General features: G+C 40.6%; 1 protein-coding gene across 1 annotated transcript in view; it reads right to left on the reverse strand.

Annotated features, from left to right (window-relative positions):
- Positions 1–25,041, reverse strand: part of Vwa8 (von Willebrand factor A domain containing 8) — a 296,436-nt gene that overhangs the window by 94,312 nt on the left and 177,083 nt on the right. Inside the window, exons 23-26 of the mRNA XM_051195337.1 lie at positions 23,736–23,871; positions 21,667–21,786; positions 17,681–17,886; positions 15,140–15,291 (exon numbers count right to left, since the gene is read on the reverse strand). Coding sequence (XP_051051294.1) covers positions 15,140–15,291; positions 17,681–17,886; positions 21,667–21,786; positions 23,736–23,871 — 614 coding nt within the window. The remainder of the gene's footprint in view (positions 1–15,139; positions 15,292–17,680; positions 17,887–21,666; positions 21,787–23,735; positions 23,872–25,041) is intronic.

The raw sequence follows: 25,041 nt of genomic DNA on the forward strand, positions 1-25,041 counted from the left end.
GAGAGTCTGTGACAATCATCCTGTGAGAAGACAGAAGTATCTGTGTAGGTTAAGGACTTGCACTTCTCTGGCATGAAAGTGGTCAATTAGAATGAAAATACCTCTACCTGCTGGGTGATAGTTGGTGCATGCCTTTAATCTTAGCACTCAGGAAGCAGAGTCAGGCTGATCTCCAGGTTTAAGGCCAGGCTGGTCTACAGACTGAGTTCCAGGATAGCCAGAGCTATTTGTCTCAAAAAAAGAAAAAAAAAAAAAAAAAAAAAAAAAAAAAAAAAAAAAAGGAAAGAAAGAAAAAGAAAAAAAAAAGAAGAAAATTTGTAAAATTTGTACCTGTCAATCATATGGGTCTCTTGGTCAATAGGTACGCTTTCTTAAAGAATAAAGGGGCTCTAAATAGCTCTATTCATTTTAAGACAACGGTTTCACATCTTGATCTAGTTATAGGTAGAGGACGACTAAATGAAAATAACTATTGGTTGATAACATAAGAAATGCATCCAGGGGTGGGGAGATATCTTAGTTGCACAGGCTTTTCTAACATGTGCAAAGCTCTTGGCTTGATATTCAGCACTTAAAACAAAGTATATTCATTAATAATTTTATAAATAATATTCAGATGCCAAATAAGAAAAAAAATCCATCCATTTGAGAAAAAGTAGTTTTGATCACAGTCCAGTTCCTACTAATGATGCCAAGGATGTTCATAGTTCTGCTTAGAAGAAGTTGCCAACTCTTTCTAAATAACAGTCATGGACCTCTAGGTCTGCCCAGAGATCTGAAAAAAAAATCTGTCTGATTGGCTGGTGGAGTATGGGAAGAACCCGTAGATACTCCACATAAATGGCATCCAAACCCACACAACAATGATATTCTTCCATGGTGAGTATCAACTGCAGCCAAAGGACACATTGGCAGGTGTCCTGGAGTTGCACACACTGCCATCTTCCCTGATCCCTGGTTGCTCCTGGACCCTGACAATAGTTGGAAAACTGTAGGGCGAAAAAGACCGTTCCTAACTTTCTTCCCTTCAATAGTTTAGCAGTCAGAAGAGGAGGGGACACATTCTTGGGGATATGAACAACTTTTGGAATAGTTAACAAAGTAGTGGCTGGTTAGGTGGGTATACCCTGGTAAGCAGTTAGCAAAAAGACCTCTTTTTCCATTACTGAAATGTGGCACCCAACTCTGAGCAGACTTAAGATTTTATGTTTGACTTGATTGACATAATAATGACATTTTCCATGATTTTAAGATTATGTCACTGTGCCATTGAACTGTTTTAACATCCTGGCTGGAATGATGTCTAGCTTTGATTTTAGTGGGGAGGAACATGAACACAAGACCTATAAATAGAATCACTTTTTATTTTCAGTGTCATTCATGAATTTATGTATTTTAAAACAATGATGTATTTTAGTACTTGTGTTGTGATGTTTCTTAATCCCTTGTGGAAGCAGTAACAAAGATCTAAGAGTTTTGAGTAAGAGAAAGGTGCATATAAAAATTATGACTTGGGTCAAATTAGACTACTTGAGCATGTTAGAGAGAGGAAAAAGATTTGCTTTTTTTAAACACACAGACAATCCATAACACGACGCATATGGACACCAAAGTTAGGTAACATCGTCTAAAGGACATGCAAGAGCTCTGCCTCAGAAAACCTTCCAAAAAGAGGGGGGCTGGGTTTTTAAAGCACATGTTCTGGCAAATTACTGCCTTCTCTGAACCCTTGCCAACACTATTTCTGGAGTCTGAAAGAAAACACATGAAAAAGATTTGGATCTTTCTAAGGCCATTATGCAATTGGGAGTTGTTGACATACCTATTATCAACAATTCCTACGACATTTCCTTACCACAAGAAGTACCCAATGCTCATGGAATAATGGAACTCTTGAGGGTAGTTCATCAATTCAGAAAACCAACAATTACTTACCATCCTTGAGAAGAAGGAGGGTGACTACAATTGTACTGGCTCACACATTCCTGACATCTTAAAATCCTTCAAAGAACTTTCTGCTTGGCTCTTACTGTTTCCTCTTACTCTAGGCCAACCTGTAACTCAGCCCTACCTTGAACTGTTTTTTTGCTATTCCCTGAACATACACATTTTAATTCTTCTCCAAGGCCATTTCCTCTCCTAGAATTCCCTTGTACACCTGCCTCTTCAGCAAGCTGTTCCTCCCTCTTGGAGACTGGGTCTCACGGAGCTAGTTTTGAATTTAACTATGCAGCAGAGGATGACCTTGAATCATAATCTTACCTTGAATCATAATCTTAATGCCTCTATTTCACAAGTGTTGGGATTGCAGGCATGCACCACCACACTCTGCTTGGAGATCTGTCTCCTTAAGCTGTAATCCCTCCTCATATTTTGTTCTGGGGCAAAAGGGCAAAAATCAGTCTTTTGCCCTTTGGAGTTTCCATACAAATTTATACATATGCAACTCTGAAGAGTTTTATTATAAAGTCTATAATTTTCTAATTTAACAGAGTAGAGAGAATACAATTTTAGCGAGGACAGATTAGAAATGAACCTATGAAATCTTTGATTTTTTTTTTATTAATAAAGTAAAAAGTCAGCACAAAGCTGGGTTGGTGGCATATGCCTATAACCTAGCAGGAGGAGTCTGAGCTAGTGTGGGCTACCTAGCGTCTTAAGATAAACCTGAGCTGTGTATAATAAGGCCCTTTCTCTGTCTCTCTCTCTCTTCCTCTCTCTCTCTCTCACACACACACTTTGGTCAAATGCCTAACAGAGAAAGAAAGCCCATTTAAACATAAGCCAAAGTGTTACTATTAATTCCCAGTAGTACCCTCCCATTTGCCAAGACCTTCAAAAATCTCTCTTCCTGACAGCTCACAAATTTCTGGCAAGTTTACATTGTTTTTCTAAATACAGTGTGTACGTGAGTGCACTTGTGTGTTTTTCTTCTTTGTTCCTGAGTCTACATTTATTTGTTAGCTTCATTTATAACGTGTACCTATGCCATCCAGAGCCTGCCGAGGTCACAGAAATGGGCAAAGCTGCTATTTTTGGCTGGCACTTCCCGCTACCCCTCCTGCTCTCTGGAATGACCCTGCAGTCTCTGAGCAACTGTCCTGTCTTCCTCGGGCCAGAGCAGATACTGACAGCTTGAGCCACAGCCTCTGGCTGGCTCCTCTTCACAGATGCTGCCAGATTACAGTTCTGGATCCCAGCTTTAGACTTTCCTTCATCTATCTTCAAGTTCCATTGGGGCGGGGGGGGGGGGGGAAGGCACCTTCTCTTTCTCTACCAGCTGCTCTATCTACTACATCTTAGTGGTTTCAAATTCTGTGTTCTTTCCTTTGCTAATCATCTCTAAGAATGCCTGGAAGTGAACCCTCCAGCCACCTTGACTGAGAGTGTAGAAAGTTCCTGATTTTCCCACAGCACAGACTCACAGAGGGAAGACCCTACCGAGAGCCCATTCCCTTCTGATAGCACGTTTCTGATTTAGTAAGCTGGTGATTCATTGAGCAAGGTATAGACTTTACTCAGTGAGTAAGAGTTCACTTAGGGACCACTGCTTCTCCATCTCATTCCTTCAATGCTGTCCTTTCTTTGCCATTGCCACGTACCACTAGGTCCTCCTCCATCAGTGGAGGGAGGGATTCCTGCAGCTGCTTCCTAATGAGACTCTATGCTAGGGCTCACCAACATCCTGTCTGTCACGTTCAGAAAATAAAAAGAACCCCTTTCTGACACGGATGTACTCCTGGCTCTTCTGCCTCAGCCTTGTGTCCTACCATCACTTCACTCTGCCACTCATGGAGCACTTGCACCTCAAAATACACCCACATTATCTTTCGCTGGGGGCCAGCAAGATGGCCCAGTAGGGGAAAGGTGCTTGCTACCAAGCCTGATGACCTGACTTTGAGTTCCAGGACCCACATGGTTGAAGGACAGAAGTGACTCACTCTAGCAAGCTGCCACCAACCTCTACATACACTCTGCAGCAGGCTTGTGAGAAATAAAAGGCAATTTTCAAACTTATTACATCTCTGTTTGAACCGTTCTCCACTCCTGCATGTGTCCAAGAACACAGACTATCCCTGTATACCTTCTGCTCCCTTACCTCCAGGGACTCTCCCCAAGGCCGGTGCCTTTTCCCACATCACTCATTCCTCCACTACTTGCTTGGTTAACTGACCCACGTGAAGACAACACTGAGTCTTCCTCACCTCTGGGGCTCTAACTCCTACATAGCGCACGCCGCCATGCCCAGCACGTAGGAAGTGTCTGTTTAATGAGTGAATAGTTGGTTGCATTAGGGCTACCAGTGTTGTGACCTATTTAGTTTTCTTCTCAGAGGCAAATTGCAATGGGCAAATCTTTCCCATTGTTCTCTTAACATTTCCTTCACTTAGAATAATCTCAGCAGAGGGTGCAGTCCACTTGCAAGCAAATGTGGAAGAGGCTCCCAAAGGGCTTTTGTAAGGGAATTTCTACCCAACCAGGTGATGGATGGGCTTTTATAGGACCTCACTTATAAAAGCTTAAAGGATTAAAAATAATTATGTGAAGCTGCTTAAGCTACATCTCAAAGGTTTCTCTGTAGACTGGGCACATTTAACTAATTTTTTTTTCCCCATTCCAATAAAGGAATTGAAACAGCTACTCATAATACAGCAAGAGGATATAAAGCAAAGTCTATGGAAATGCACCTGGTTAAGGTGCTGAGAAGAAGTCTGAGGGCTCTGCCACGAATGGGGCATCTTTATCAGTACCTCCCACCTCACTGAAGCTCAAGGGTACCCCAGAAAAAGAGGTGAATAGAATGTGAAGAACAAAATCAGGGAGGAGTGCTGTGCAGTGTCTTTTCTGGACATGGCTGTTTTACCCATGGAAATCATAGCTATCATTATCTGCACAAGATCAAGCCAACCAAAATCCCAGCATGGATGGGGTAGGAGCTCACAAGGCTCTATCACATCTGAGCAGCAATTAGCTGCTGATAGGTGGGGGGAATCCTTCTTCTATAGAAACTAATAGGTTGCCCATATTCCAGTGGGTGGTTGCACATTTATAAACATATGGGAACCACCGACTGGACTTAATGTGTTATTCAAAAAGAAGAGAGATGGCTGAATGTAGTGGTACACACCTCCAATCCCAGCACTTGAGAAGTAGAGACAGACAAGCAGATATCTTTGAATCTGGAGCAAGCCTGGTCTATGTAGTGAGTTCCAGGTCAGCCAGGGTTAAAGAGTGAGATTCTGTCTCATAAACGCATGAGGGGGTATGTGTTAGAGGGACTTGCGGAGCTGAAGAGGGAATGGAGGGTAGATATGATTATATTTAATTGTATACATTCATGGAGTTCCAAACAACAAAAAAACTTTAGGCCTCCCACATCTAATTTCTCCAGCCATCTATACCTTCTCTAGGGTCCAGAAGGAAAAAAAAAATACACAAAACAAAAATTTCCTAAAATTCACATGGAATCACAAAAGACCCCAGATAGCCAAGCTAACCCTGAGAAAGAAGAACAATGCTGGAGAGATTGCCATTCCAGGTCTCAGGCACATTAAGAACCACAGTGGTAAAAACAATATGATACTGGCACAAAAACAGACATGTAGTCCAATGGAATGAAACTGAAGACCCAAACCTGAGTACAAATAATTACAGCCATTTAATATTGGACAAAGGTGCCAAAAATAAACAGTGGAGAACATAAAGTATCTTCAACAAATGGTGCTGGCAAAACTGATGTCCACAGGCAGAAGAGTGAAATTAGACCTGTACCTATCACTTTGCATAAAATCTAACTCAAGTGAATCCAAAACCTAAATATGAGACCTGAAACAATGAACCTGCTGAAGAAAACACAGGCAGCGCTCTACATGACACAGGTGTGGGAAAGGACTTCCTGCAGAGGCCTCGTTTGCCCAAGAATTAAGGCCAATAAGCGACAAATGGGACTTCATGAAACTGGGTAGTTTCTGTACAGCCAAGGAAGCAATCAGTCTGGTGAAGAGGAAGCCAACAGAACGGGAAGGAATCTCTGCTGGATATACATCTGGCAGAGGACTAACATCAGGATATATAAAAAGAGTCCAAAAAACAAAAGACCAAAACAGTCAGTTAATTTAAAAAAAAAAAAAAAATGTGCTTGAGATCCAAACAGAGAGATGTCAAAAGAGGGGAAAAAAATAACTAAAACTCATCTTAAAAATTGTTCAATTTCCCTAGCAATTAGGAAAACTTCTTTGAACAACTTTCAAATTTCATCTTACTCCAGTGAGAATGTCAAGAGGTCAACAAAACAATGGACAACAAATGCTGGAAGGGATGTGGGGGAAAAGGAACTCTTCATTTATTGTTGCTGGGTCCATTCACTGATCCAACCCCTCTAGAAGTCAGTGTGGCAAATCCTCAGAAGCCTGTGACATCTACCATGTGACCCTGCTGTGCCACTCCTTGGCATATGCCCTAAGGACTGGACTCCACAGATAATTGCTCAGCCATGTTCATTGTTTCTCTATTCCCAATAACTAGGAAACGGGAACAGCCTAAATGTCCTTCGACTGATGAATAAATCACGAAAATGTGGTACAGGTACACTACAGAATACTAGTCAGCTATAGAGAAAAATGAAATTGTGAAATTTGTAGGTAAATGAATAGAACTAGAAAAGGTGGTATAGATCCAGAAAGACAAATGTTGCACGCTGAGGTCTCACTTTTCATCTTTGCATCAGATGAAGACCATTAAAGAAAACCACAACCAACTAAAATGCACTATTGTGGAGCCCAGTCCCAACTGATACATGTATACATGTATAAGACATATACAACACACTGCCTACAGCTACCGCTCAGTGATCGCTGTAGAAGAGGGGTCAACATGCTAAGAGCTGGAGGAATAGGAAGCTTTGTGTAAGGCTGTTGTCTTCTAGAAATGTCAGAATTGTACCTACTAACTCTCACCAACATGGCTGCTCACACAGTAGCTGAACAAGGACGACACCGATAGACACACTAATGTGGATAGGGGAAAAGTTCAGGAGGCCTCAACCCTAGACAAAGTTCTATAGGCAATTAAGGAATGCCTAGGGTGGAAAAAGTCTTCCCCAGGGAAAAGCACACAAATTGGTTAGCCAATACCAAATGATCAGCCCTGAAAACATAACATACATGGATTGAGCAGACTGTATTTATGTATTCTGGAATATATATTCTAACACACACACACACACACACACACACACACACACGAAGAAAAAGAGACCATGAGTTTGAATGAGAGAGGGATTGGAAGGAGGAAAGGAGAAAATAATATGCTCTCAGAAAGTATTTTAAAAAGTAATCTGAGATATCATGTAAGACCTAAGGCTTTCTGAAAACTAAGAACTCTTTTATAAGTGAAAACAGATAATGTAGAGTGGAGTCGTTTATCTTAGAATTCATAGTTAACACTGTGATCTTATTTGTAAAAAAAAAAAAAAAAAAAAAACAAAAACCCTGCAACCAAGGTAACACTATATATAAGGAAACATAGCACCCAATATTTTGGGAAAAGAAAAGGGACTCAAAACTGTAGGTAGAGAACGTTTTTACTCTGATGAGATAAACAGTGAATTATCACTCCAACTTGTAGAAAGCAAGAAACAGAACCTTCTACTGACAGCCCAACTACATAGAGTAAGTAAGTCTTCAAAGCAGGAAATCAAATTTAGACAGACACCCTTTTAAAGACAACCTCAAAGGAAATCCCAAGAATTAGTCATTTCTTTTCTTTCTGGTTTTTGTTTTTTTTTTGAGACAGGGGTTCTCTGTATTGTTTTGGAACCTGTCCTGAAACTCGCCTCAAATTCACAGAGATCCGCCTGCCTCTGCCTCCCGAGTGCTGGGATTAAAAGCATGTGCCACCAACACCCGTTGAAGTATTCATTATTAAGTAGATGGAGCTGCCCTGTCTGCACATACACACACCTGGCACTACTCTACAACTCAAGAAAAACACCAAACACAATCCTGAAATGCATGCTGCAATGGTGCACAAATAGCTTTCACAACACAGGACATTCTCAGAAACCTTTGCTCGGAGTATTACGAACATCTGCTAGAGTGGCTGGTAATGGATGGTGAATGATTCAGGGTAAAGAGTTTATGCCCTACAGCTTCCCTATTCAATTGGGGACAGCAAATCGTGGAACTAAGAATTGGATGACTCAAAGATTGCTCAATTCAGTGTTTCACATTTGAGACCCCTCAAGTGAAGTCTATCCAGATGTTTCAGAGCCCAATTGACTGAGTTCTGGGTCTCTCTTTACTGAGTAGTCCTTGTTCCACACTTGACACAGGAGCTTCTGCCCCAAGAGAGGCTCACTCTGAGTTGTAATGATTAAGAAACAACTCATAGAGGCAGATGATACACCCTGATGTAGGACTAAGCAGTTAAAGCTGACCACTTTAATAATCATAGCTTTGAAAACAGAAGTACCAAGCAATGGATTCTATACGAGGAAACTTCTAAAGTGAACAATGACTAAAATGTCTTCATTTCGAAGATTTGTGGGTACTGGTAGTTAAAAAATCCTGAGTGCAGGATATTTGCTGGCATCTAATAGGAAAGATGTTTTTATTTACTCCTAGAAGTGATGAAAAACTACATTAAATTGAAGGAACCTGATTAGAATATATTTATTACACACACACACACACACACACACACACACACACACCAAAGTGGCTGGAAATAGAGTCTGAAAGGTAAATATAAAATTTCCAAAGTCTCTGAAAATTTTGACATCCAAAGGATAAATCTGGAAAGTAGACAGAGCTGTAGAATGCCCCATCCATAGTATGTAAGACAAATTCCAACACACGTGCACACTATGTAGACACAGGGAGTTGATATTTGTAATATTCATATGGCATGTGGTCAGGGGTTGAAGGATAACAACTACTATCATTTTTGATACTTTAAAGATGCGTTATATGGGCTTGGGGGTGTGGATAATTCAGTGGTAGATCATGTGCTTTGCATGTAAGAGGACCCATGTTCTGGGCAGTGGGCACACATGTACTCACCTACACTGTGTGTGTGTGTGTGTGTGTGTGTGTGTGTGTGAGAGAGAGAGAGAGAGAGAGAGAGAGAGAGAGAGAGAGAGAGAGAGAAATTCTCTATGTCCTCAGTTGACATTTTTATGTAGATGCATGCCAGCCCCAAACCTATTGTATTGAAATACCACAGAGTACTTAGCTGACTTAATCTCTCATCTGCCACAGAAGAGTGTGCCAGTAGTCTGTCCTCAGAGCAAGTGTGTATTTTAAGCAATGTTTTACTGTAATAGAAGCAAAAGTCTGAAGAATAGCAATTTCTAAATAGATAGAACACTACTTTTAAAATAAAAACAAAATGAAAATTCCAGTGTCGACAGAGTAGATATGTAAAAAAGAGAGTACAGAAGTGATACCTATTTTCTAAAACTAAAATAGTTAAGTGTAGCTACTATATTTTAAATTCTTCAAAGTATAGACTATCAAAAACTCCTAATAAAACCACTCACTGGTTAATCCACTTCTGTAACTCATCAACTCAAAGTTGTATTATATTGCTTAAAAGTGAAATTTTACAACATTTTAGATAAAGCATTTGAAAATAGGAGAATGCCTAGTAACAAGACATCTGAGGTTGGTTGATTACAAGTCTCCAATAGGGCTTCTGTTGAGGTGGAGTCACAGAGGACAGTCATTTTTAGCTGCCCAGGCTGTCTACTGAGAACATTTGTGTATGTCTGGAAGCATGATGACATTTAGCCATATCCATAAAGTCCCAAAGCACTGATATAACTGGGCTTCTTTCTTTTTTGAGAGTCTCTCACATATTTTCCAAATCCGCTCACTATGGTTGGAATAAGTATCTTAAGTTCAAATCCAAGGAGGGAAGGGACTGGGGAGAAAGCAAAACTGGGAGCAATGTGGTATACATACTTAATTCTCTCATTTTAGTTATTTTTATTTTTCAACAAAGAAGCTTGAGAGAATGAAGGGTTTTCGAATGAATGGCGTTTAGGAACATGTGTCCTAAGATAAGAGCCCCAGAAAGATAAAAATGACTGTAACAAGGGTGCCTCAGGAACATGACACAGCACATATGATTACAGATGGTCCCAGGGATCTATCAGCGGTTATTTCTGGCACTGGTGAAGCAGTTCCAGTCAGGAAAGTGCTTTCCCAGCATCACACAGAACAGGCAAGGTGACACATGTGTAGGGCCCACCGCCCAGAGACTAGCCTGGAAGACAAGCCGTGTCACAAAAACCAAACAAACACAACCCCAAATCAACAACAAAACCGACTTCAAAACAGTTATTTCTGTCGGACAGAATACGGGAAGTCTCTGGTTTCCTTTTATTTTATCTACAAAATAGTAGGAAGAAAAGTGACTTAAGAATAAATGAAAAGACACTGAAAGAGAAACGGAGACAAGGACAAGATCTGGAGCCAAGAGAATGGCCGTTTGAGAGACTTCAAGGTTGCGCCTCACAGGCAGGGCCAAGGGCAGCAGAAGACAGCATGGGACGCAACCTTCCTGTGCCGTCACTTCCCAATGGCCGAGGCCTGGGAGGGTTCACCTTGTGTGCCAAGTAAGGAGAGAGTGGAGATGTGTGTGCTTCTTATACATAAAGTTTATGAGTCTACAAAAATTTCTAGACTTCTTATCTTCTCTGGGTAAATTACTGCGTCTTATTCCAAGATCATATATCATGTCACAAGAAGAAAAACTTAAACATATGTGTATGTGCATAGCACAAGTAATAACACAAGTATACATATCATGGACAATGATGATTTCCAATTGATTGTTTGAAAGTCACGTTTCTTTGATTTTATTGTATAAGGCCTTCAAAACAACAACGATAAAATAATTTTCAGTGTGAAGTAACTGTTTCAGAAGATGCCAAAATTTGTTTATTTTGTCATTAGAGTTGGAACACACACACACACACACACACACACACACACCATGTCCCTGTTTTATAAGAGTCTCTGTCTCAGATTACTTATCTACAAACGCAATTTTATGCATAGCATGTGTATATATGGATTGTACACCAGGTTTATTGTGAGATTATTTTTAACTAGTGTAGAGAAAACTGCCCAGAAGAGCATGTGACACCTGGTTACCTGCAGTGTTTCTGCTGCCATCCTCTAATATTACCCCATTATCGTTATCATAATAGTAGGACAAAAAAAGATCCTATAAGCATTGTATTCTAAAGCAGTTGCATTTTGTTTTAGGTGTATGAAATGGCAGTTCTTTCATTTTAATTACTGTTAAGTATAAAATAATGTATAAGTTATTTAAATTAGAAGTTGAGAAAATGGACTATCCATCCCATCTTCTTTTAAGACATGTCTCCTGCATGGCAAATTTCATTTTTCAATTGGAAGTACTGATATGATAGCAGACCATTTAGCATTAAAAGGAACTTCAGAATGAGAGCTCAGTTGTGGTACAAACAAGAAATCCATGCTATGAAGGTTTATAATTCTATGCATAGGTACCTATGTTTACAGTAGATGACCTGTATGCTTTTCCTTGGATGTTTAGACTTAATTCTGTTATGTATGTAATATGATATACATATACTTATGTATATATATGTATATATCTCATATATATAAATTAAGTAACACCATATACATAAAATATACATAAATATAAAATATATGAGCAATGGCATTTAGCTGGGTTTTGGTGGCACATGCCTTTAAATCTCAGCATTCAGGAGACAGAGGCAGGCAGATCTCTGTGAGTTTGAGGCCAACCTGGTCTACAGAGCAAATTCCAGGTTAGCCTCCAAAGCTAACACAGAGAAATCCTGTCTAGAAAAACAGAACAAAACAAAAAACCACAATGGCATTAAAACTAAAGCATTTAGTTGTAATCCCAATACCCCTATGTCTGCCCATGACACTAAAGCATTCAGATTTGTATGGCTACATATGGCACACACCACTGATTATTCTGACTAGTAATTTCCCTACGGAACAGATGACATAATGAAATTTAAATTCCCCATGCAGCACATTTCTGTTTTGAAGTCACTTCTCCCAGGGTGCCCAATTTGATCATGTTTGTCGTCTCTTTGACATGTTCTTTCCCCATGCATTAGGAACTACAAAAGGGACAGATTAAACCAAATCAAGAACCAGCCTCAGAAGGTCCCAGAGAAAGGCTTAAGGGCAACATGGGGCCTGAGTGTCAGTTCTGACCTGGAGCTGGGATCTGGGAATATGTTTGTGGGTCAAGAAAAAGGGTTACATTATGACCAAATCTCTATCACACAAACAAAGCCCTCAAGTTAAAACCAACAGGCCTGTAAAAGCTTTATTAAAGAAGATAGTTAGATTCTTCTTATCACACTGGGTCTTTAAAATACTGTGCATATGCATTGGCTTGGATGTGGGACTCTACTATTTGAGAGAGAAAAAGAGAGGTGCCAGCACCTTTCTTTTGGATATTTCATCATCGCATGACAGGGCACTAAAATGACATAGCCTTTTTTTTTTTATTTTTTTTTGTCCCCAGACAGAATCTTACTATGTAGTCCTGGCTATCCTGGAACTCCTTATGTAGACCAGGTTAGCCTCAAACTCAGATCTGCCTGCCTCTGTTTCCCAAACGCTGGTATTAAACTCCTGGCTTGACAACACCCCAAATATATTCTGATTTGAATCAAGGAAGGACAGACAAATTGTGGCCCAGTGTTGATGCATGTAAAAATCTCCCTCTGCTCCAACACCTGCTGCATTTCTCCTTTGAGCCGTATGAAGTGGGGGCTAAATTACCTTCCCACCCTTATCTTCAGTGTAGCTGTGGCCACCTTGTTCTAGACTCGGTGGTGATCTTTGTTCCCATCCAGTCAGGGTGACGGTTAATTACATAACAAGGGAATTCACAAGTTATAACAAGGAAAAGGAAATTAAATGAACTATTTTTACCCTTCTATCTTAGGAATGAGACTGCAACGCCTTCAAGACCATGGTCGAGGGCAATGCCTATTAGACAAGCAGAGGGCTTAGTGCAAGCTGCTTGAGGATAAGCACATACTCCAGGGCAGTCTTATCCACATCTGTTTTTATAGTTACAATACTTCCATTCTCAAAAATGCTGATCTGGATAGCAAATTCTATTCTTATGTTTTCAAGACTAAAATGCTCTCATTTTCACCAGCAGGGTCCCATTCAGCCAAGAAACTTCTCCAAATTCAAATGCCTGAAGTAAAACTCCAGTAGGCCAGCTATGTTAGACCTAGGTGTGCAGTCTGAATATACCACCGACTAGTGAATTCCAAGCCGTTATCTTGCTGACGTTATCACTGTCTCCTCCAATATAAGACACGCAATGTGGCAGGAAGAGTCCTATGGAACCCATGGTTTTCATGGAGGGACCAGAAAACAATACCACCCCTGCTGAGCTGCTGAAGTTACTAGAATTCACAGATGAATACCTGCTTTGAATGACTGCAAATTACATGGGATGCAGTCACTTCTACCCCCAGAAAAATCCACTTTCTCTCCATTTCTGCTCTAAGCTTCCTTTCAGCTCTCTGCAGTGGGTGGACAGTGTCTAAACCAATCTCAAGCTCAAGTCTGGCCCTCTTGTCTCCAGGCCTCCTCTCGGCCCCAGAGCTCCCAGGCACTTGCCCTGGCAGGCATGAACATGCTGCACCAGGAGCTGTAGTTCAAAACTGAGAAGGACAAGGACGGCAAACCATTTCTGCCCAGTTCCACGAGAAAACTGCCAAGGGTTTTCTTATAATTGATATGCCTAACCAGCACACGTTTTAATCTTTAAAATTAAATGCGAGCACTAGGAGATTAGCTGTGATTCACTAGCCCACTTTTCACAGAGCTAGAATTCTAATTACATAAACTTGTTAACTGTGGTTAAAAAATTCTCTCTCCAACAGAAAAGATGGGAGTTTGTAAGAAGGAAAAGTGCTAGCGACAGAAGCTTGCACATTAGAGACACTTCCTAAACACTCGAATAGAGAAGATGGGTTATGCCCAACAAATTACTTTGTTCAAAATGCTTATAAGGACTGCTAAGCAACCACTGAAATAGTACTGCATAGACAAACACAAGCATTAGCAACTGACTCCCACTAACTTTTCCTAAAAAAAAAAAAAAAAAATTACTCACAGAAAATACAAACCAGTGCACTCAGAACATCTAACTTAATACCACCGTGGTGCTTTTATCACAGAAGGGAAATATTTGTTTTTCTTTGAGAAATTCTTGGTATGTTAGTAATTTATTTTTCTTGGCTTCTATGTTTTGATGATGACTTCAAAGAATGAGTATATGTACACTTAGGAAAATACATATTGCCAGAGTAATCACTTGTTTAAACTTAATTTCTTTCAAAGCAGCCCCTCCCGTAAGAGAAGATCTAGTAATTTACTTAAGAATTTCAATTGTTCCCTGTGAATTTATGATAACCTAAATTTTGTAGACAAAGATGGCATAGGATGCATTATCAATAAAGTACCCATCAAAACAATTATTTTTTCAGGTAATAAACTCACAACTACCTCTGATCAACAATGTATTCTGTTTGAGCATACACAAGGTGGGCTACCAGCCCATGTGCTAGGAATCTGATTGTTCTTACTAGCTCTCTCATCTATAAATCTAGAATTAGTACCCTCAGATCTGCGTTAATGTGATAACTTTAATAGCTTATCATAAAGAAAGTTATACAGTGATCAAAATCAGAGCATTTTAGCAAATGCATTACTCTTTATACAATTTTCACATCTGTACACTGATTTGCACTGGATTATGTAATAACAAGACCCACAATCATTCAACAAAAGGACAGAGACTGATAAAGAAACAAATATTTCCCTTTATTTGAGTGTGTTACAACTACTTGTGGGATAGCCATAATAACTGAAATTCTAAATTTACAGGACTGTAAATGCTACTTAACTGAGAACCAGCCAGCAAACAGTAGCCACCTGAAGAGCACTACTTATGGAGGGTTTCCCACACCAACTCAGCTTAGTAGTGTCTACAGTAAATTAGGAGCTATCAGCATCTAAGAGTCAGAACAATGCTCAAGATTATTTATCAACATGGGTTTCCTTACTCCTTTGCCAGATGCACGTTGGTAGGCTTGGCTCCAATTGGAATCCCGTATTTGTGCAAAGTGTTCATCAAAATTTCCCTCATGTCATTGTTGTAAGAATCAAAATCAAATACATTCCGAACCACACTGGAGAGACCTTCAGCGGGAAATTTCTGTATGGAAAAAAAAAATCTTCATTATATATGAGATAAAGCATACAGCATTATAAAAGTTTATAAAACTGATAGAGCAATAGTATACTAATGAACTTCAGCAGAAATGCATTGGCAGTGTTTGATAACCAGACAGTAGGAATACACCCTTATGCTTAGCCGTCACTGAGATTCCTTGTTTTCCTTTTGAGATACACAATAGAAATCGTGGAGGTACAGTTCTCCCTCTCAGGTGTCAGGGCCCTACTCAGGTTCCTTCTTAAACCTGCCTACTACTGAACTATTTAAACCAGCCAAGACACGAAACAGGCTAGATGCCCACTGACAGATTAATATGTGGTATGTACACACATCAGGATTTAGGCAGCCATAAAGAATCAAAGTGTGGCACTCACAGGAAAATGCATGGGAACTGGAGCCCATGTGACATGATATAAACCAGAAGCAGAGAGAGAAAAGCATTCTGTGCTTTCTCTCACATGTGGGATCAAGGGTACTCGGAGTGGTGAGAAAGAAGCTTAGAGGGAGAGAAGCAGGGACAAGAGAGGGTGGTAAGGGAAAGACAAACTATCACTTTTCCTCTTACATGCACACTCACTTTTAACTATAGATCCGCATATGGGAAAAAAGCAGAAGGGAACGATTTGGGTAGAAAGGAACCAGTGTGAGGCGAGGAGGGACGGCAGGGGGAGCAGTGGATGGTGAAAGGTGCCATGCCATATATGTTTGAAAAGCTCATAACGAAAGCCATTATTCTCTAAATGCCACTCTAAATAAAAAGCAATTTAAAAAAGGAAAATGGAGTAAGTGATTAACCAATTTAAACATGCTAGCTAACTAGAGTGTTGAGTGTCAACACAGACACCTCTAGAAAACTCACAGTCTATAAATACACGGAGAAAAAAGATAAAGGAACAGGAAGGGAAAGAGGACTTAAAAGTAGGAAATGGAGAATGGGCGGCTGCCTGCTGCTCCCTGCAATGTGGGGATGAAGACGGCAAGAGCCCCACATGCTGACAGTCACTCCACTGATTTAATTTTCTTTTGGTGCTGACATCCAAGCTGGTGTGCTGGACTCAGCAAGGCCTCATAGGTAGAGAAAGATTTTCTTTTTCTTCCCATGTATGTTTTTTTAGACAACACAATATGATATTTCTGCATGTGTATATGTTATAGAATAATTAAACCAAGTGGACTGACCTATTTGTCATTTTGCATAATTATGTTTTTTAATGGGGTAATCATTTAAAATCTACTCTCTTAGCGGTTTTGCAATGAAAATCCCATTATCAACAGCTCTTCAGTTACTGTGCTGGGTAATAGCTTCTCTTCCTTTGGAAATGACGTTTTCTCTTTTTAAAAAAATCTTTTTTTTTTTTTTTTTTTTTAACCTCCCAGCAACCTTGAGGTTTTCTTGGAGAATTAGAGATTGAAGAGAATTCATGAGTCAAAGTCTGTGATTATTAGGTGGGAGATCATTTTTTGCTATATAGAGTTTATATGGGTTTTGTTTTGTTTTCTTTAGCAAGTAGACTATACATTGTGCATGACTGATGGGGGATGTCCTTTTGTATGTGTTCCTCTTATTGGTTGATGAATAAGACACTGATCGGCCAGTAGCCAGGCAGGAAGTATAGGCAGGGCCAGCAGGTGAGGAGAATACTGGGGAGGAGCCGGCAGTGGAGACGCCATGCAGCTGTTGGTAAGATAGGATGCCGGAAGTTCTCCAGTAAGATAAAACCAAGTAGAAATACATAGATCAGTAGTTATGGGTAAATAATTAAGAGAGCTCTAGAAATCAGAGCCATCGGCCAACAGTTTATAATTAATAGATGCCACTGTGTGTTCATCTGGGACTAAACGACTGCAGGACCAGGTGGAACAGAAACTCCAGCTACACATGACTAGAGGAAATTTATTCTCTTGACTATTCATCCTATTTTGACAAATGTTCTTTTAGTTTATTATCAGTTCTTGCTCTGCTTTCTACCTTCATGCCATTTGTAATACTTTCTATCCATATACCACATGCTGGGTGTAAAAAGCCAAACAATAGAGACATTTCCTTGTTATTTAATTATTTTCCTCCTCCCCCCCCCCACACACAGAAAAAAAGATTAAAAAAAAAATAAACCCATAGAGAGCCCATCAAATTTCTTAGCTGATTAGTAATGATCATGGCACAAAACCTTGCTAAACTAAAATCAATTCAAAGACTAAATATAAGAACCACCACTGGTCTTCAAGATTTATTACTTAGATTATGCACACTTCATATCAGGCTATCTGACTGGCCTATCACACAAAATGGAAACACCAGTTCAAAACTGTATAGTTTGGAAGACACAAGGGTTTCTTCTAGACACCTTTGCACCGATGTATACCATACCTGTAAATGTTTGACAATGTTGACGACTTCTCTGGTAGAATAAGGATAGTTAATAATCCCTTGGTCAGCCAAGTTCCTAAGCTCTCCAAAGGCTGCCACAAGCTTCTGAAGGATGGCTTCAGGCACATTTGGGCCATACTGTTTGAGCATCTCAAGTTCTGAATGAGGCTTGGGGTTATCAACTGCATGACAGCTAAAAATGTCACCTACAGAAAGGAAGAAAGATCACACATCCAGTGAGCAGTCAATCCACTGTAATATGCACAACAAAATGCAATGGTTTAAATGTTTAAAGAGCCAGTAGTTGCTCAGCAAATCACAGGAAGCCCATCTAACAATAGCACTGAGCAGAGACAAAAGAAAATACCCTAACTGGAAGAAAATTAGAGGATGTGTGGCTTATTCTGCATGAGTTTATTTCTATTAAATGTTGTGATAACTGAACACACACACACTTCCTGGGAGATATTAAAACACACAGGGGCAGACTCCTTTGTCCTTGTCAAAGTACTCAGTGGTAATGGTTCAGTCTAGAACAGCAGCACCAAGACCTTATTTTGATTTAGGAACCATGTGGATAAACAACTATGTTGTGTGTGCATATGTAGGAGTGCTGTGTATATTTAAAAGAAACACAAGGGTATCACAGCTTCAAACTTCATCTCACAGACTGACATTTTCACATGCAAACATTCGGGGCAGCTGTTTTTTTTTTTTTTTTTTTTTTTTTTTTTTTTTCATTGAAAATTAAGTTATCATGAATGTAAAAAGGTACTTGGTCTCCCTGCCATGCAGTCATCAAATAATTACTAAACATCTTCCAGACACCAAGTATAACCCATGGAAATATATATCAAAGATTTAAAAAAAAATCCCCATCCTTGTAGAGCTTTTATTCTGTTAATTATATTCTGTTACAGTGCATGACAGTCAGAGAGGCAGGCCATGGGGGAGGGCAGTCACATGGGCCTCATTGAGAAGGGAAAGACTGAGAACATGTAGCTATGTGGAAGAACATACTAGGTGGTTAATATGGCTCAAGCAAAGATTCTAAAGCAAGTATAATTGGCATATGAAAGGGTGAGGCAGGAAGTTGGAGCCAGGGTGTGGGAACTTCACAAAGGATGTTGGAAAAACTGAACATATGCCCGGCATCTGAGAGATGAGTCTACGCACAGAGTGGAATGGACAGCCAGGGAGATTTCTACCATAGTAGACTGCTGTCAAGAACAGACTGCAGAGGGTGTAGGCCAGTGGTTCTCAAACTTCCTAATGTTGTGACCCTTTCATATAGTTCCTCATGCTGTAGTGAAATCATTTTCATTGCTACTCATAGCTGTAATTTTGCTACTGTATGAATCATAATGTAAATGTCTGTGTATTCTGTTGGTCTTAGGTGACCCCTGTGTAAGGGTCATTTGACTCCCCATAGGGTTGTGATCCACAGGTCAAGAATTGCTGTGTAGGGCAACAAACCCCCATCCATGGGTCTGCAGCAGTGCTGTCCATTTTGCTAGAAGGGGCTCTGACCAAACTGTCCTCCAAGGACGTTACAATGCAACAGCTTTGGAAGGCAGTCTGCCTGGAACGTGGTTAGGCACACTTACTGCAGGATGTTACCTAAGATTAGGTCCTTCTTCACATATTTCATTGCAGGTGCAGGGGTTACCTAGCTTTCATCATGTTGTCCGGGGCGAACTGGGGCTTTAACCACCAGCGCAAATGCTGACTCACTAACTACTGATTTTTTGAAAAAATATTTTCAGATAGGGTCTGATGGTCTGACATTAACCAAAGCTGACTGTGATCACTCCAATCTTCTGGTCATCACTCCCTAGTACTGGTCAGCTTTATTCATTTATCTATTTATTTTTACTACTACTTTCATCAGGAGACATAATCCCTCCTTTGCTTTTGACCCCTCTGGTGTTTCCTGACATGAAATTGTGGCAGGCTAATTTATTAGGCAAAAGGGTAAATCTTAAATCCTTTACAGATCGTGATGACAGGAGCAGAAGCAAGAAACCCATTAATTAACCTATCATCATGATCATCGTCATCATCATCATCATTGTTATAACAAATAATAAAGATGAGTGAAGGTGGTTGTTGCTCCAACTAAAATGCTGACTAATGTTGGTGATGGTGAGATAATTTGGAATGTATTTTAAGAGCCAGTCAGATTTCCTGGTAGATGGTAAGATATGTAAGAAAAAGAAAAGTCAAGAAAAAAAATTGCTGTCAAGAAGGATGGAGTTATCATAAATCAAGGGGGTTAAAATGAAAAATCCATTCAGTATTTCCTCATACTGTGGGATTATTAGATCCAACTTAAGGTCTTAATAACAGGTAAGTTGTAAGTAAGTGTTCAACAGAGAACTGGAGTGTCTGGCTGCAGCAAAAACTCATGGCAATAACAGTTACTTAAGTGATACTGTGAAATGACATGCTTTGATTTTTACCAAGGGAATGGGTGTAGATAGACAAAAAGTCATCAATGGGGGAGGCCAGAAAGCATTAAGGAAGGACCAGGCATCAAGTAAGGGCAGGGGGTGACTGATTGTGGCAACTGTCCTAAGCACCGCTGATGGGTAAGACACAGCCAGGGAGCCCATCACTGGGTCTAGTCATGAAAATGGTCCTGATAATTTAGTCAAGAGTTGCTTCTGTTGGGTGATTCAGGCAAGATCTGATTAGCTCTGACTTGAGAAGGTTGAAGAAGAAACAGATGTCGGTTGGAACTGAAACTTCTGAACACAAGCAACTGTTGAGGGCTTCTAACAGTAGCTGTCAAAAAAGAAGGGAAACAGAGACCCTGCCTCAGAAAATGAAGGAAGGAAGGAAGGAAGATAGGAAGAAAGAAAGAAAAGAAAAGAAAAGAAAAGAAAAGAAAGACCTAAGGTGTCAAGAGGCCAGGGATATAGACCACAGTTGTTCAGCAACCACTGTGGGGAGAGGCGAGCAGAGCAGGGAAGTAGGGGAAGGGGGAAATGGGACGGGAAGGGGAAGAGGAAGATGGAAAAGGGGAAGGAAGAGGGCTGGAATGGGTTGCAGGGAAAAAAGCCATCAGGAATGGTGCTGGCAGACAGAGACAGAACGAACAATGAACATTAGAATGAATGTGAAAAGCAGTGCCTTGGGGTGACAGTGGCTGTGAAGAACCTGAACCCAAAAAGAACTTATGTCTTTCCACTCTAGAAGAAACTAGGCTTGCACTAGAGTGTTCACATTTGAGCACATTTGTAAGAGCAACCGGATTGCAGGAATCCAAACTGCAATGAATAGTATAAGTGAGCATATTGTATACATCTGTCCCTTCTAAAATGTATAGACCACTGATCTCATTTCCATGCCTTTTGTCTCAGTAAATATCCCGAGGACTGATTTTCATTTTAGCATACTAGTACCACTTATCTCATTTCTCTTACTAGCGGCACACGACTCTATTGTCCGGACACAGAATTTCTTTATCTAGTCTCCTTTGGAGGGACAGTGGGTTCCTCTCATTCTGGTTATCACACACAGTTGTGCTGACTATCATCGCGCTCAAATGTGTGGAACAGTCAGATCAAGATCCTAACAGGAGTCTGGGCCTGCTTTGTACTAGGCAAAGAGGAATCCTCCTGCATGGCTGAGGATGGCGATGATGATGAGGAACCAGTTTCTGCACAGCCGGCCTCAGTCTCTTTAGAGGAGGAGGAGGTAGAAGACACTAGCAGCCATTCGTTACAGGCATTAAACGCCAAAGTCAGTGCAACTGCTTAAGAAGAGAGGTGCTGAGTCAGAGACACGCAGTCCAGCTCGCAGCCAGGCTCCACCACACATGAGCTAAGTGACTGCAGAGCAGAAAAATAACCCCTGTGAGTATCGGAAGCTCTCTCCCCCCAGGTGGTTATGACGGAATCACAGCCCATGGAGAGCATTAGCAGCCACTACAGCATCGCTGCAGAAATTACTAGTGTTACTATTATAGTCATTGTTTTTACCTAAAGTGCCAAAGAAGTCATTGCCCAGGAAAGGGAAGCCAGGCCTGTTGGCCAGAACCACCATCCTGAAGTCAGGATGGATCACGATGGTGTTTTCTCTTCCTTCCACATTAGCAGCGTCTGAAAAACGAAAACAGGTGGCTTGTGAAACTCGGCTCCAAACAGCTTCGGGTGTTCCTGACTCAATTGCCACCTGTGAGGCTGCGGTGGGACATATGATTCACAGCAGTGAGGCTCTCATTCAATCCAGAAGACCAGAAAATCACACTGGAGTTTGAAAATTACTACGTTCTACTTGTAAGCTATCCTTCCAAATCACAGAAGACGCAGAGGGCCAGGCAGAGCCAGCACTTGATCGCAGCCTCTGCTCAGACAGCCTCCCCCGTCTCTTCTTCTTGTTGCACATCTTTGCGGTGCTATAACCTTCAGAGCAAGGGGTCAGGCCGAGTTCTAGTCTTCGAGAGTGTAAGAGAGCCTGTGAAGGGACAGTACTCAGGCTAAGGTAAATTCACTTTTTCCAAAAACTATGAAAGCAAAATGTTCAGAAATCTGTTAATGGTGCTAGGTAGATCCCAGAGTAGTGACCTTGTAATAACATCATAGAGGAATGCCTCTACTATGTCAACCTTTCTAATTGGGTCCTCTTTATATATCTTCTTCAAATATTTATGATTTTAGTACTGATTTTATGGTACAGGCTATGTATTTTCTAAGGCTAGTCATACATTTTCAAGACACACACACAAATTGAAATCAGCATCTTAGAAAACTTAAATAGCCGGCAGTTAAATATACTTGGACTGGATAGGCTTTGTTTTGTTTTTCTGGTCAACTTGACACAGGGTTGAGACACCTGGGAAGAGGGAACCTCAGTTGAGAACATATCACGGTAAGACTGCCTGTAGGCAAGTCTATGGGGGCATTTTCTTGTTAATGATTGATGTGGCAGGGTGAGTAACGCCACTCCCTAAGTAGTGGGTCCAGGGGCACATAAGAAAGCAAGCTGACTGAGCAAGCTCTGAGGAACAAGCCAGTAAGTGATTTCCTCAATATCCTCTACTTCAGTTTCCTGCTCTGACTTCCTTCAGCGATAGAATGTGACTCCAGATTTGTAAGCTCTAAGCTTTAAGCTAAAACAAACTTTTCCTTCCTGAAGTTACTTGTGATCATGCTGTATTATTAAAGCAACAGAAATCTTAACTAAGACAATACTGATGAGATTTATTTACCCCCCCCCCCAAACAATATCTACTAAAACAATAGCATTTCTCTGTTTGTGGAGGAAGAAAAAAATAAATAAATTAAATAAAACATCCAATGAATTTTAGATGCGTATGGCATTTTGTTTAAATGTATGCACCACATGTGTGCCAGTGGAGGCTGGAAGACAGCAATGGATTCCTTGGAACTGGAGTTACAGATGGCTGTGAGCCAACTCGTGAGTTTTGGGAATGGAACCCGGGTCCTCTGGAAGAGCACCAAGTGCTCTTGATTACTGAGCCATTTCTTCAGCCCACATTCAGTGATTTTTAATTGTACTGAGCCAATAATAAAGTAAGTTTTAATTCTGTGAGCAAGAGAAACAGGCTAGAGTTCCTAAACTTTCAAGATAGAATTTTAGTAAGAGAGACACACACAAATATTTGAGAAACGGGTATAAAGATTCAAGGCTGACACTTTCAGGTTAGAAAAGCATAAAGCTGATTTTTCTTTCTATTGTTGAAAATTTCAAAGGCTGATCACAGAAAAGGGGAAGTGGGGGCTGTGGGTGGAGGTTAGTGACAGAACATCTGATTCCACGATTAAAGCACCAATTTCTACTCTCAGAACCAAAAACCAAAAATAAAAACAAATCCAAAAAACTAAAACCAAACCAAACCAAACAACAAACAAAATCCTCAAACTAGCAAGGCTAGATTTAGATGTTATTTTTAGAAACGACTGTCAGTACAATTTAATTTGCAATGAATTTAAGCTTATTGCTTGTTTATAGTAGAGTGTGAGAAATGTACACACTAGAGATGTAAAAATTACACATATGAAAGAGAATGTCATTTTTTACTACTTACGGGCAACAATGCGTCTTCCATCGGCTAGAATCATCTCTCCATTTTCGACCAGAGTTTTCAGAATACAGGTGACGTTTGTTGGGGCTTTGTCTGCCTCATCTACTACTAGAATATGACCCATCTTTACTGCTTTAACCTTTGAAGACAGAAACTTTATCATTAGCAACAGAAGAACCAAAGTCGCCATTATTAAAAGCCGGTCACTGGCTGCTTTGAATTTGTCACAGCTGGTTGTAACAGGCACAGTACCACACAGTCAGCGACAGAAGCATCACAGAGTTCTTAAAACACGGTAGCAAGTTTTGCATTTTCTTATCAGGGCAAGAACCATTCCCTACAACATGTCCCACCCTAGCCTGGGGGAGACTTAAGGAGTTTAATAAATGGATAAAGTACCACAGAGGGTGGGAGGAGTTAGAGGTGACAGCCACTGTGCATCCTGGAAAACTGCTTGTTAGGGATCCTCAAATACTGTCACAGTTTGAGCGGAGGTGGTGGTGGGTTTTCAGGGAAAATTGGTGGTCAAACTGCATTTGGGGAAGAGTCAATGTGTGAGTCTATGTTGTCTCTAGGACAGTAAATGTAAGAAAAGGCACAGCAAGGTAGACTGGGTTTCTACTGCTAAGGAATGGGTTGCCAGACCCGGAAACAGGCACTTCACCTCATCAAGTAATGGGACATAACTACACGTGTGTGCATTATGGCATGATGAAAATGGAGCACTGAGCTACACTTCAGGGCACTGAACCTTGTAGAATACACAGAATGAACCGTTTGGGAAAGTAATTGAAGTGGGCAAGGAAAAATGCAAGGCTGAGCTTGGGGAGTGGCAGTATCTATAGACTGTTCTGACAGGAAGGGAGAAAGGAAGGCAAGTGCACAGGCCTTGAGTAACCGTGTGGAGGGTGACATGTGAAGACTGATGATGGGTAGACCTGACCTATCCTCGCCAGGCCTCTCCTTAAAAGGGGCAGGCAGGAGACACTCTATACATTTCAACCTAAAATTTCTTTCCAAAAGATACACTAATGAATAAGCCACAACCTAGTGGACCATGCCATACATTGTTCTGACCACACAGAGTTAACTAAGACTTTAAGGAAACAAACTGGTAAAGGATGCTTCCTTTCATGACAGTATTTCACACTGTATTCTCAAAGACTTGATGAGGACTTTAAAGTTTAGGCTAAAAATGAGCTAAGTTGAAAAAAGAAAAGATGTGGCTCCTACTCCTAATACATGTCTGTTCAGAGAAGAACTGGGCTCAACCTTGAACCCTTTTGGAACAGATCCTGAAGTCTCCAAC

This window comes from Phodopus roborovskii, unplaced genomic scaffold, assembly GCF_943737965.1.
Source record: "Phodopus roborovskii unplaced genomic scaffold, PHOROB, whole genome shotgun sequence".
NCBI classification, from domain to species: Eukaryota; Metazoa; Chordata; class Mammalia; order Rodentia; family Cricetidae; genus Phodopus; species Phodopus roborovskii.